Source organism: Netta rufina (genome assembly GCF_964035555.1).
Source record: "Netta rufina genome assembly, chromosome: 2".
In the NCBI taxonomy this organism is placed as follows: domain Eukaryota; kingdom Metazoa; phylum Chordata; class Aves; order Anseriformes; family Anatidae; genus Netta; species Netta rufina.
The window spans coordinates 150,942,182-150,956,605 of NC_140124.1; the positions used below are offsets into that span (position 1 = coordinate 150,942,182).

Here is a 14,424-nt window from a genome sequence, read left to right on the forward strand (position 1 = left end):
TTCGCAGAGGTCATAAAGAAATTATAAAATACCAGTAGTACATTTGAGGGTGATTTTTTTGGTATATACAGGTTAAGACTTTTAATTGATAGAATAGTGTTTTTTTTTAAAAAAATTGTATGTTTTGCACTCACAATTTCACTTTTTTTTTTTTTTTTTTTACTAGATCTTTCAGATGTTGAGTTCCTGGATGATTCCTCTACAGAGAGTTTGTTACTTAGTGGTGATGAATACAATCAGGATTTTGATTCAACTAACTTTGAAGAGTCTCAAGATGAAGATGATGCTCTCAATGAAATTGTTAGATGCATTTGTGAACTGGATGAAGAAAATGGCTTTATGATTCAGGTAAAGAAATTGAGGGGGTATATTTTCCATGTGAATTTTGTGCGTGGGAAGATATTCTTCTAAGGTGTTGGAGACTGAAGTTAAGTAGAGAGTTGTAAATAGACATGACTAATAATAACAAAATATTTTTATGTTCTGCACTTCATGTGATTCTCTCCAGCGTATGCAGAACTTTTTCTCTGGGATGGGTTTCCGCTAACAATTTGCTATGTAGAACAGGTTTGTAAGGAAAAGTAACCTTTTTCGTTATAGACAGTTGATAAAATTGGGAAGATGTATGCTTTTCCACACACAAATCATTGTTTTCTGTCTACAGACCATCCCAATTATACAAGCACTTCTGGTATGGTCCTTGTGCTTCACAGTATATTATTTGTAGACACCACTCTACTTGCTGTAAATTTACCTCAACTCTATCCAAGGATGGTGCATCTTGATATAGTTCTCTGCCATACAGATGTTAATATTGTCAGTATCTTTGTGTTGTGATGCGCGTGCTTCATCTTTAGAAGAGCAGTTCTCAAACAAGAAATGATTAGCTCATTTTAGAAGCTGCTAAGAGTTTAAATATTATTTGGAATAGGGGAAAAAAGGAGAAAACTTGCCATTTGAAGAATACTTGGTGTCAGCTGCTGACAGACTACAGCTGCTGCTGCTTATGTATTTGTACTGCAGTGAAAGAAGCATCTTTCATCTAGTAATGAATAATTTAAAGTCATTGTCTCAAGGAATTTGTGCGATTAGATAAGATGCAAGCACAAGTGAGGAAGTCAGTTGTCAATAACTTAAAACAGATGATGAACTTCCTGTGGTTTTTGGACTCAAAGGACAGGTTTGTATTCAGCTATCAATGTGGTACAGTTTCTGTTGAAAATACGGAGCCATTTTAATTGAGATTTGAAGGAAGCAAGGGTCATCTGCCTTGTTAATGGACTTGTAGTCTTTTGGAAACGAAAGAAAGATCTGAAAAACAAGTACACAAACTGTCCCTGGGAATGCATTACTGAAATGCAGTGGTGTGTTGGAAGAATTCAGCAACGATAATAACATGGAAAAAATGGACTGGTGTAGAAATTTTTGGAGAGAGGAGAGGAAACTGTGGCTATAGTGGTATGACAAGAGGAAAGGCAGCTTCAGTGTTCTGAATATGTTGATGTTCAAAATGCATGTCAAAACAGAGGAAAGATTTTCAATAGGAAAACAGCAGATATTTAGAAAATAGGCAAACACTGAGCTGGGAAAAGAGGAAAATGTACTTAGAAGTTGTAGTTTCCTGCCCATTTCTAAAGTCCAATGACAGCTAAAGTTGAGCACTTATCTACTCTTCGTGCATCGTCTCACTGAGAGCAACCAGTTTACTGTTTCTAGGCCTTCATGTCTTACCACTTCTATTTTGCTCTCCTGTTCTCTTATTTCTCCTTTCATTTACTCTTCATTTTCTTTTTCTTTTAGATTTTCCATTGGTGCGATATTAAAAACACATCTTTCTAGCGCACTGGAGAGATGCTTTGTAAATATAAATAATTAAACTGAAGAGTTTTCTACTTTTCACTGTTATGCTGTAATGTATTACATTATCTTTCTACTTTACTGTGATATTATACTCCTGTCTTATGTTACACTACTAAATATTTAGGTGCTAAATTGTTATAATATTGTAATAAAATACTATTAAATATTGCGTCTTCATTTTTTTCTCCAGTCTGGAATTTGTGGTTGAGGTAACTTTCAGAACTAAAGCTACTTATTAGCTTGAGGTCTTTGCCTACACGAACATAAATCACCCAAATAAAATTGTTTTACTCTTGCCAGTTACTTAAGTTGAACTGCCCTTTGAGTTTTGATGATACAAGAGAGCTTCTGGTTTTTGAATATGATTATCTTAGTTTTAGTTTTCGCTTTTGTTTTTCTGATGTCAGTGTGAAGAGTGCTTGTGTTGGCAGCACAGTGTATGCATGGGATTGTTAGAGGACAGCATTCCAGAGCAGTACATCTGTTATATCTGCAGAGACCCACCAGGTATGAGTAAACCTCCTTTATCTGTGGCTGTCTGCTTGGGATTTTTAAGCAGAGATGTTATACGTTGCTTAAACTGTTAAAGTTCTGTCTGTTTTGTGTTTATATGTTACAGTTCTTTGGGGAAAGACTTGCCCTGAGCAGAGACTTACTTTCCTGTCAGTTATGTCTTGTTCAGCTATGCTAAATCTTCTACATTATTTAAATTACCATAACTTTAGTTGATGAAACTTAATGCCCTCAAACCTTTAATGTCATTATACTCTAAAAAGTCTTTGTAAACTAAACATTCTTGTTCAGTGATCTGTTTTCCATATACTTGGAATCACATCTGTTCATTTAAATATTCTTTTAGAGAAAAAGGACTTATCCACAGTATATTCCAGCGTAATGTGGTGTCATTTCACATTAATTGTGATTTCATAGTCTTTGTCTTTGCTAAGAATAGCATAAATAAAGGTGGATTGAATATGTAAAATCTTTGCCAAAACCTAGCACTTATGTTAAACAATAGTGTACAAACAGCACATTTTGAACTTAAGATTGTTAGGATAAGTTTGAAACAGAAAATAAATAAGAACTTTATTTACTTATGAACTGAATATATTTGATTAGAAAGCTGTTGATTTTAAATGTTTTTTTCCGTAAGCCCCTTTTTCCTACTGGTTATTTGAAGGAAAACTATGTGGTTTGGAAAGCTTTTAATATTTGTCAACAATTGATACAAATTCATGTATATGTCTTCTGATTATTTATCTAACGGTTAGCTGTTTCAAGAGAGCCATGAGACCACAACCCCAAATTTGCTTTCATTCTGAATTTAGGAAGTTAAATCTAAAGCCTGTATGTAGAGTTATAAAATAAGTTTTCTTTAATTATTTTGAGAGGCCAATTGAGAAATTAGAGCTGGACAGATGTGACTTCTTCCATTTGCCCCAATCTGAACCTAAATGATGGTAGAAAGTCATGTCTGATAATTCCTTGTGTGGTGTACTCTTTAAGTAGTCAAGCCTTTTCTTATTAAAAACAACTAATTTGTCTTGTGTTCTTTCCCTGCACTGTACTAGGTACTTCGTTATCCCCTGCTATACGGAGACTGTGTCCCTAATTTTTATCTTCTCTCCCTTCCTAACCATTACTTCTTTTCTTTCTATGTCAGGAGAAAAAGGTCATTCACAATGTCAGTATTTTAAAGTGTATTGGGATAATGGGCAGAAAGGAGATAGACAGGGTATTCTCCTGAAAGGTATGAAGGGCTTCCATCAACCCGTTCTTTGTTCTGTATATGATGATAGTCTGATATGAAATTGAGTGTAAGATATTGCGATCTTAGTCAGTTTGTTTGTCTGGGTACCTCATTGTAAACAGTAATATTGGAATAAGTAGTAAATGTCTCTTTTTTTCCATAATTAAGTTACTGTAGAAGCATTAGCTAAGTAGTTATTAACACCTCTTGGGTTAAAACTGTAGCTGTTACCATAGTGTGGGAGACCTAAGGCCCGCTTACTCTGATATCCTGTCTAGTAGTGTCTGGTGAAAGACCCCTCAAAGGAGAGGGTAAGAACTCTGCTGTCAGATAGCTTTGAGATGTTTACTTTTCATGAAGGCTTTGAGATATTTGCTTATCATGAAGCCTTCTCCTGGCTTCCAATAAATAGATACTGAATTCATTGTTAAAACAAAATATTTGTTGGCTTTTCAAAAACAAAGTAGGCCTTTTGGATATAGCCATATAAAATCCACTCTATAAGATTTCTATCAGTATTGTAGTTACTTTTTAACTCTCAGAGCTTACTTAAACTGGAAAACTAAAATGTCAATTTAAACTGATTTTTCTGCAGTTAGATTGACAACACTAAACTTTTTTTATATCCCATGCTCTAGTTGCAAAGGTAATATTTCATTTCAAATGCTATCTACATAGGTTATGAGATTTCAGCTTTACTTTTGTTTTCAAATGATGTGTTCCCTTTTAAATCCATGAAAACTAAGTTTTAAAATCTCAATAAAATAACAAGGTATTGAATCATTCTCTCATGGATATTAGGTGTTTAGGGGAGAGTAGAGCTTATAATTATAGCACTCTAGTTTTAAAAATACAATTGCACTATGGCTTCATATGGTCCTCAATTTGTTTATTGCTTACACCCAGGTCAGAGGTGGAGTGCCAAATATCTTTATGATAAAGACTGGCTAAACAACGGACATATGTGTGGATTATCATTTTTGAAAGAAAACTACTCTCATCTTAATGCCAAAAAGATTGTGTCAACCCATCACCTACTGGCTGATGTATATGGTGTAACAGAAATACTGCATGGACTACAGCTGAAGATTGGGATATTGAAGTAAGTATCGGTCCAGGGTCTGTTCTCAACCTTTGTATATTCAGGAAATAGAAACTGCCATTCCCGTATGAATTATGCTATCATATTAAAAATAATAATAATAATAATCGTATCAAATATTTCACATAGTTCCATTGCAACATGTAGATTACCCTCAGCTGCAGTAGCGTTAGGTGCTCAGCAGATCTGCTATTTATTATTGGTGGGTTTTGTTGTTTGTTTGTTTGTTTGTTTTTAATAGCTGACTTTGTGTTAAATGGGCATTCTAGATTTATACTGAATTGATAAGTAACCTAGGAATATTCACTTACATGTTGGATAATGGTTCTTCTCAAAAGTTACGGTCTAGCTGAAGTGGATGCTTGACAGTACAGTGCTGTAAGAGGTAGTTCTGTATAACATGTGCTTTTTTTTCTCCCCTTTATTGTAGAAATAAACATCACCCAGACCTTCATCTCTGGGCTTATTCAGGGATGCGGAAAGAACAGGAACAAATAACTCTTGGGGTAGAGAAAAAGATAGTGACTTTGCCAGATGCTGTTAATCTGACTGAAAGGACGTGTCACAGTCAAAACCATAAAGAGACACCTAGTTTACCCCAGAAGATGGAGGAAACATACATCACAAGTGAGCACAGTTACCAAAAACCACAGAGTTTTGGTCAAGACTGCAAAGCAGTCACTGACCCTATGAGCTCGGATGATGAAGATACGAGTAGTTTTGATGAAGACCAGGAATTTTGTTCAGAGAATAAAAACTGTTTACAGTATTCTTTTAAAGATGATGGCATGAATGAGCAGGTAAGTAGATTCTTCATCTGGGAAGTTTCTAAATTAGAAGAGTATGTTCAATCTTATAAAGTTCAAGTACATAAAAGTATTTTTCAAATACGTCAGTAGAAATCACTAAGAGCAAAGTTGGATCACTGAAATAGTTTCAGGTAAACAGTATGTATTTGGATTGGTGAAGGAAATGAAAAATATGGTTAAAGTACTGCCTATGCTAAAACTGTTTGTATTTGTTCCTTTCCAATGTTTCAAAGGAAAAAAAAAAAAAAGTCCTATGCTTAAAATGTGGTGTCTTGAAACAGAACTTCAGTGTTTTTTGAGATGTGAGGAAAACAGGACGAATTTCCTTTTTTCTCTCAATTCTGTTTCCTATTTGTGTTTTTTAATTGTTGTTAAACTGAGATTTGTAATAGTGTTTTTTATTTTACTCTACTCTTCTTTTAATATCAATACTAACTAGAATTCCACAAGTAATGGTTTACAGATTAACTAAGCTAAAAGTTGTGTGCAACTTCTTTTCAGTCTTATGTTTCATATTTCTTCTAATTATTTTTTTCCAAGACTTCTAGTCAGGATTATATTCAGCAATGTAAACATCTCTTTCTTAATTTTGCATTAAGTGTTTGAACCTATTACATCGTGGAAAGGGGCTGAAACTTTTTAGCTTTGTATTAGTTAGTTCTCTACAATATCAAACATGAGAATAAATCACCCAACTCATCCCCCTTTTGAGGTACAGTTTGTGGTGTGGAAGAAGTAAGATGTCTTTTTCTTCTAAGTCTAGTTCTAAATATTTCATGTAAACTATATATTCTGAATGGAAAATTTTGGCTCATTCTATTTAGAAATAACTGTGCTAAATCACATTATTCTGCTCAGCTTGTATAGTAAGGAGACATGCAACAGTGAAAGACACTTTCCTTCCAACCAAACCTTAAATTGTCACTTTAAATATAATAAATATATTTAGAATTAAGAAGAAAATATGTGAGCAGTGAAACGAAATCAATGTTTAGATATATGATTTAGTCTCTGAAGGAAAAAAAATAGGTGCTCTCTCTAAACCAGGAAGAAATCTGTTGAGACAGTGTCAGGGTCCTCTTTGCTTTGGGACACCTTAGTTTGTCATTGTCAGTAGTTACCTGTGGTTTCAGAGTAATATTAAGGCTTAGCATGTATTAAAAAGTGTTCTTTGGTTTCTCCATGAACTAGTTTGTACTTATCTTAAGACAGCAGCAGTATTCTTGCATGAACTGGTTTCTCTGTAAGGTGCCTTCTTTGCTGCTTCTTGTCAAACTCCTGGTTACGACTTTATATTTTCCCTTCTATCTTCCCACAGAGACTTGAATATTTTGGTCCTCCATATTGATTTGCCTTTTCCTAATCTACAATTCCATTGCAGATTTTCTTTACTCTTATAACCAATGTCCAGATTGACTATTATCAGGTTCCTTTTTGGACTGTACATTAACATTTTTCAGTTTCCTTGTTCCTGCTTCTGAAAGCATGAGCCTGCCCTGCCTGAGTGTCCTGTTTATTTCTTCTTCAGAAGCTCTGTCCTGTACTGTGCTTTTCTCACCACCTCTTCCAGCACTCCTTGATACAGTCTGTGTTGATCTGTCTTCCTGGTCTCAGCTCAGAGGAGAACCTGTTTGATCATGTTTTTAACTTATTTTTGAAAGAGGATAGACTATTTGAATAAATACAGAGGTCATAAAAAAACAAAAGAAGAATATATTTTATAATATGTTTAGGGGAAAAAAAAATTCTTAGAGCATCTATAATTTTCCCTTAGTTTTCTCTCACTGTCATAGGGGTGTGAAGAGTTCATGTAACAGATAATTTTGACTTCAGAATTGTGCACTTAGGTCCTCATACAGCAAGGGAAAAGCAACATTCTTGTAGGTGTACAAGAGTCTGAAAGTTGTCAGAAAGGGAGCATTTACATTGGAAATGTCCTATATAAAGATCAGTGATGTAACTTGAGTAGTGAAAGCACTAAAGAGGCAAACCTGATGTCTGACAAGGTGAAAAATTATATCTGTAAAGTGTTAGAGCTAAGAGGCTTTTATGACTTTCAAAAACTTATCATTGGTAAATAACTTCTCTAATGAATATTGTGAATATTAACAATACTTGTCCACCAGGACTTGCACACAAAGCTACCAGAAGGATGGTCTAAGTTTGATTTGATTATTTTTTTTTGGTTAAGTCTTCAAAAGAAACAGTTAATTTTTTGCTGAAGAAGTGACTTAAAGATCTGTCAGTGACAAGGAAAGAACTTCAACTGAACATTTCATCAAGCCAGTGTATTAAAATGATAAAATTCACTCCTTGATCTGACATTTGCCATGAGTGACATTTGTGACATGTGACATTTATGAGCACGTGTATCCAGAATTTTTCGTAAATTAAATCCCTAAAATAGAATTATCAGTAGTGAAATAACTTCATCAGATATGAATTCATAATGGGTATAAAATTGAAACTGCAAATCCTGTTAATTAATAAAGATACTGAACACTTCAGTTAACGTGTTCAATCTGATGTGCTTACTTTGGTCATTTCCATTAGCTGAAACATGAGATACAGGAAGATGAGGTACCTGTGTGCCATCTCTGACTTGCAATGAAAATACTCATTATTTCAAAGATTATCTTCTTCAGAGAGTATGTTGCATAACATGTTTGCACAACTCTGGATGTTACCCCCTGTAACCATCCCGAACACACTTAATTCTGGCCAGAACCCGTGGTGGTAAGTTACAGGGAATCACAGCAGTGGTAGGAAGCAGTCTTCTGTTTTAATCTGCAGTTGAATGACCAGGTGACTAATGCAAAAATTACTTTTGACATCTTGGGTATTAGTGTGTTTTAGGCAGTATTCCTTCATTCTCTGGCTAAATTTGAAACAAATCTTAGGGTTTTTCGTATTTTTGGTGATGGTACACTGACGCATTTCAGCACTTCATGAATTGACTCATGATTTGTATTAAGAGGGTGCAGAAATGCAGTCTATCTTACTGCATTAAACAAAGTGCTCGAGCTAGTAAACTTTACCTCCTCTCATTCCCCCAGTGCTATATGTGCTCATTTGTATGGAATTTGCATTTTGTTTGGTTTAGTCTATTGATGTGTCATGGTACGTGGCTTTTGAATATGCTTTTTGTCAAGTAGACAGAAGTACAGTTCTGAGACAGCGTAGTGTATCGTGATTCAAGTGTCAAAATCAACACCAGAAATTAAATAGACACTCTTAAATGGCAATTTTTTTCTTTCTGTTGCACCTATGAAGAAGAATTCTGCTGAAGGAAACACTGTGTTTCTTTGTAATGAAAGAAAAGGCTCAGAGGAACAAGTGGACACACATCTTCAATGGCAGCTAAATCTCCTTACCCATATAGAGAATGTACAGAACGAAGTCACCAGCAGAATGGACCTGATTGAAAAGGAAGTTGATGGTAACTGTATTTACAGATACTTGTTAATACTAGTAGCAGCTTCTTTCATAATATGTGTTGATGGTGATATGAGAGGCTGAGGATTGACACTTTTGAGTATTGTATTCAAATTTTGGCACCTAAAATTATAACGAGAGCTTGCACCCATGGTTTTTCAGGTCTCTTCCACAGGTTCTTACTGTCCATCAAAGTAGCTTAAGTGCTCAGGACCCCTGACAATTTAGCTCAAGTCTGTGATATTAGACTTTAGAAAGCTTTGATAATTTGCCTAGTCTTTGTCCAGATATGGATCATAAATTTGATGGATTTTTCTGCAGCTGGAAGGCTTTTGGCCTGATTGTTCTAGTACTTGACAGTATTAAGGAAAAGTGTGTTCGTTTTGCTTTCATCTTTGGTTTGCTGTATTAGCACGTAATTTGTTTCAGGAAGATAAATTGGTTTCATGGGAAAACATGCATGAGATTATAGTATGGGTGTAAATATTACAACACAAGAGTTTACTCACCAGTTGTAGAAACTTACAAATGAGAGGAGTTTGAGTGTAGCCACAGGAGTCCATAATTATCTTCTGACAAATAGTCATCTTACTCCTATCTGCAGTTTTACCTTCAGTATTTCTGCTCATACCAGGCAGTATTTCTAGAATTAGAGAGTTCATCTTTTCCCTTGTCTTTCTCTAGAAGCATAGAAATTATTTCAAAAACATTTGTTTGAAGACTGGAAAGCTGTTCTGTAGTCTGAACCTTGCAACTAGGAACCTGTAAAAGTGACAGAAGTGAGCCTAGAATTTCTCTGATCCTTGTGTCAAGGATTGCATTTACTGTTGCAGATCTGTCATAGCAAGAAGGCTTTGAATTTGATGTTTCTTTTGTGTGTGTGTGTAGACAGTAAGTTGTCAGCTAAGGGTATCATTTGCTCCTAGTCACATTTTTTATAATAATCAGATTAGAAGATATGTTTGGATTGTTTGAGTGAAACACTGAATTAGTGGTCGTTTCCCTGTTTTCTTCTGTTAAATAGAAATCACAGCCTCAGTATATTTTTCCCTTCTTATTAAAGATAAGATAGAAAGAAAAGTTTAACTTTTATGAGAATTATTTATCAGAGACTCATTCTAACCAATTTCTTCTCTATTTTACTTCTGTAGTTTTAGAAAGCTGGCTGGATTTCACTGGAGAACTGGAGCCACCAGATCCTCTGGCAAGATTGCCTCAGCTCAAGAGGCGTATCAAACAGCTCTTAATTGACATGGGGAAAGTACAGCAAATAGCAACGCTTTGCTCTGTATGACAAAAGGAAGAATAAAGGAATGAAAATAGGTTCTCTACGGTGAATTTTCTTACTAGCCACAAGACTGACAGGAAGACAGCATTTATATAGTTCTTTGCTGATTACATTAATAGCCTGAAGCTTTAGAGAAAGGAGAGGAAATCTAGAGTAAGAAATCTGTTGTACTGAAAATCTGAATATTCAATGTCCAAACCTCAAAATGTAATATATTACATACTAAAAATTTGATTTGATCTTAACATGATAAACAAGGAAACTTCTGTGTACAAGAAAGCTGAACAAACACTCTGCGAAGAACAATGCTACTATTTTGAAACCTTTGGCAGAAAATTCTAAATTCAGTATTCCACTGACTAAAAGTTATTGAGAACTGTATTTTCAATTAATTTCTCTTATCTTGCTAGTGAAAGATAGACACAGAGAGATCTGTATCCTCTCTACAAGAAAATTTATAGATTATTTCCTTCTCTCGTGAATGTTCAGGAAAATGAGCATACTAGCTTTGATTTTGAAAGAAACTACTTGTCATGGTCTCCTTTTTAAAGTATTTTTTTAAATAGAAATCCTTATTACAGCACCCTTAGGCTCCTTTAAAACATAAGTGGCAAATAGTGGTCAGATGTGCCAAATAATATTTACAACCACTGGGATGAGATTTTTATTATGGCTTACATGAAGGTTTTTTTTCCAAAGTCCTACTTGGTGCCAGCAATCCACCCCAAATTGTATGTAGGTGGGTTTTTGTTTTTATTTTTATTTTTTTTTTAATGATATATGGCAGTATTCAGAGTTCAAAGTACCCTTTTGGTCCTGGATAGCTCTATTCTGGTTTGTGCCCTCTAAAACTTTACCATCCTCAGCTGGGATGAGGAATGACAAGAGAAGCAAAACTGTCTGTGGCTGTGAATATACTAAACCACTAGGATAAATATTGCAAGATACATTACACATTTTTTTGTAAAAATTTCCAGCTTCAGTGAATGAAACATCATGAAACCAAAGGCAACCTAGTTGCTCTGTTAGCTCTTGCTGGTTTTTGAGCCCAGGACTTTCCCTGTGCTGTTAAGTTGCCGCTGTACCCAGTGCTACATACATACTTGTATGTGTATGTATATGTGTATAGATACACATGTACATATATACATACTATATACATTTATATCTACATGTCTAGTTTTATTACAATAGACTATAAGAACTGGTGGTTAACATGAAATGTTACCTTTTAACAAGCAGTTTCTAAAATTGAAAATAATGTATGTACAGGTTTTGAAATTTGTAAAATATGACTGTTAAAAGGAGGCTATTTAACTGATGACATTAAGATACTTGAACATTTTATGCCTCGCATCTGTTTATCAGTTCTAGTTATCTGTATAAATGCATTTTAGAACCGATAGACAGTAAACTTGAATTTACCTTTTGATAAGAGTACAAGCCACTGTACATTCAAAAATTATTTAAATTTGCAAACACACTGTTCTATATGTAAGGTACTGTATGTAAAACTGTTTATTAAAACTATTCTGCATACTCTACATTTTCCATTTTTCTTCCTGATCTACATATAAGTGTAAAATGTGATTACAATAATGTACAGACCATCAAAAATCAAAAATTCCTGGACTGCCTTTTGATTCTTTAAATTGAAAAAATGTGCCAAAGATGGATTATCTGGGAAAGACGTTGCAACCTGTGCATTGAACTTTCATGATAAAACCATAACTGAGAAGGTAGCATGGCTGGTTCATTGCTAAAACATACCTACCCTGACATCTCCTGTCTGTCTGTCATGTCTGAAGTAAGTTATCACTCTTGATGTCAAAAACAAAATGTAAGCCTGTGTTACAGAGTGGTTGCTATTTAAGAAGTCTTGCCATGTCAAGCTTATAGGAGATATTACAGAGCTGTATGATAACATGGAAGTCAATTACAGCACCATGATTGGTAACTTCCTAATACAGGAAGAATACAGCAGCTGAGGGGTTGTTGACATTTTTATAGCAACTGTTAATAAATAAAGTACTCTGTGTTATATAGTTGGATGCTTAAATTACCGCTTAAACCAATATGAACAGCTGAGTGACCTACTTGCTTTTTGATACGCGAGACTCTTATATATTATTCAATTGCTGCATATCTCTGAATGTGGTACTGTGTGTACTGTATAACAGAAGTGTAAATCCTGGTGAATTACTTTGAAACAAAGTGGAGTGTATTTACCTAATTTATACAGCATACACTGTAGCGATATTATGCAATGTGTGTGCATGTGTGTGATGTAATATAACTGTAAATGTTACTGAAGGTGGAGGTGTGCGGAGAGATTCCAGGTGGAAGAAAGGGAAATGCAGGGATGGAGGAATTTCCTGAAAAGGCCGTCATGAGGTCAGACTTGGAGTTGTCCTTGCAGCTCTTTGCAGCAGTCTCTAAATTTACATGAGTACATAACCTTATCCCTCAGGATCTTACCTTATTCAGCATGGACTGTGCTAACAAAAACAAATCTGTTTAATATTTATTTTTTATCTTCATTTCTTGTGTAGTCAATCGTTATAAATAGAGGAAAAAAATCTTACAAGCAATCATATCTTGTAAAAAATATAATAGTTTTCTTAAGGAGAGTGTTATGATACATTCAATGTGCGTTGCCCGAATGCTTCACAAACTTGTCTTGGTTTACTTTCTCAAATTGTGACGTTAGTCTGTGACACATGTATGTTAGTTTTGGCCCCAGTTTCAAAAGCATCCCATGCATCTGAGTACTTGAGAAGGTTTTTTTGAACACTTACAAGTCAAGTGCCATAAAAGGCCAAGTGTTTTGCACAGAGTGTAACCTACAGTTGAATGCTTTGCTCATGTGCCAGTCAAACCTGATGTGTTCTGGTTCATACTATTAAGTCTAGTTGACATCAAGGGAATCTTTTTTGTTATTCTGTAGGCATCATTTTCCATCTGTCTTCCTGCTTCCTCAATAAATAATCCAGGGATCTATACACGGTCTCTTAGCAACATCACTTACCTGGATATGAATTGCACTTTCTTGTGCTGTATGACAAAGGAGGCTGTCTTCGAGGAGGGAATAATAGTATGTGGTGCTGTAATGACTATTTTTGATGCTTGTGCTCAGGAAGGTAAAATATTTTTTTTTTTTTTTTAAGTTTGCAGCCGCCTTTTAACTTTTAAGTAATAAACAAAAGGGAAATGACGTTACACTTTTTGTGATTCCACAAGGCTAAATGAAAAACTTGTGGAGCCTTTAAATGCCTAGCTTTTTGTCTGGATTTCATCCACACTGTTTTTTCTTATGGAGAGTATCAGGAATGAGTTGCTTCAAACCTTTCTTCCAGTGCCCATAATATAGCCATCCACATCAGAAACTGTGTTTTCAGTTGCAGTGGTGGCAGCAGGACATCCTTATTACAGTCATAAGGGAAACAGTGGCGTTATCAGATAACGTGTATGAGGGGCCACCTATGTTTCAGTTCTAAAATGAGAGTTGAATGAAATTGTATGGCAGGGAATGGGTTGGCAGATACTTCCTACTAACTGTTCTTGGGTGGCTGTAGGGAGGTAATGCCCATATTTTGGATATTCTGGCCTTAGATGCATAGACCTTTGTTCAAGTATAGAGTAATTTGCAGCCACAGAAGTCCATAACCCTATTTAGAAGATGAGTTTCAGTTTTCTGATGGGTTTTCTTTGCTGGCTTGCAGAGAATTGGAGCTGTTCTTCCAGGGGTGCAGTCCTCTTGTAGAGCTGACATCCTCCTGTCTCTTCGTGTGATATCTAAGTTTCTACATGTGCTCCTTGTCTGTTTTCCACCTTGCATCTGTTTCTCATTTTGTTCTTCAGTTTTCTGCACTCTGTCTTTTTTCATGATGCCAGGAGGGTTTCAATCTTGCCCATTCTTTTTTTTTTTTTTTTTTTTTTTTCTGGTTGCTGGTGGAAGGGATTCTAGGGAAAGGGCTCCTCTGCTCTTCTCTTATGTCTTAAGTGTCCTACAAGCCGTGTACAGTCAGATTTTGTGTACCACAAAAAAATCTTTAGATGGTTTTGCTGCCTGCCTCTAGTACGCATCTTCTGATATCATGTGCAAATGTTGATCTCGTCCTGCTCCCATCTGGCTTCTAGCTTAGCTTGAAATAATTCTGCAAAAACAAAACAGCCAAAC

General features: G+C 35.3%; 1 protein-coding gene across 9 annotated transcripts in view; it reads left to right on the forward strand.

The window, feature by feature from the left end:
- The window catches only part of PHF20L1 (PHD finger protein 20 like 1), a gene marked incomplete at its 3' end in the record, with an annotated part of 56,684 nt that extends 43,953 nt beyond the window's left edge, over positions 1 to 12,731 (forward strand). For 5 of the 9 annotated variants that reach the window (XM_084281764.1, XM_084281770.1, XM_084281766.1 and 2 more), the window contains 7 exons: positions 167 to 348; positions 2,268 to 2,367; positions 3,524 to 3,610; positions 4,517 to 4,712; positions 5,143 to 5,512; positions 8,795 to 8,960; positions 10,108 to 12,731. In XM_084281764.1, the coding sequence (XP_084137890.1) occupies positions 167 to 348; positions 2,268 to 2,367; positions 3,524 to 3,610; positions 4,517 to 4,712; positions 5,143 to 5,512; positions 8,795 to 8,960; positions 10,108 to 10,250 (1,244 nt within the window). The remainder of the gene's footprint in view (positions 1 to 166; positions 349 to 2,267; positions 2,368 to 3,523; positions 3,611 to 4,516; positions 4,713 to 5,142; positions 5,513 to 8,794; positions 8,961 to 10,107) is intronic. The other 4 variants (XM_084281769.1, XM_084281773.1, XM_084281765.1 and 1 more) reach the window with 1 other exon arrangement.
- Positions 12,732 to 14,424: the final 1,693 nt, after the last annotated feature.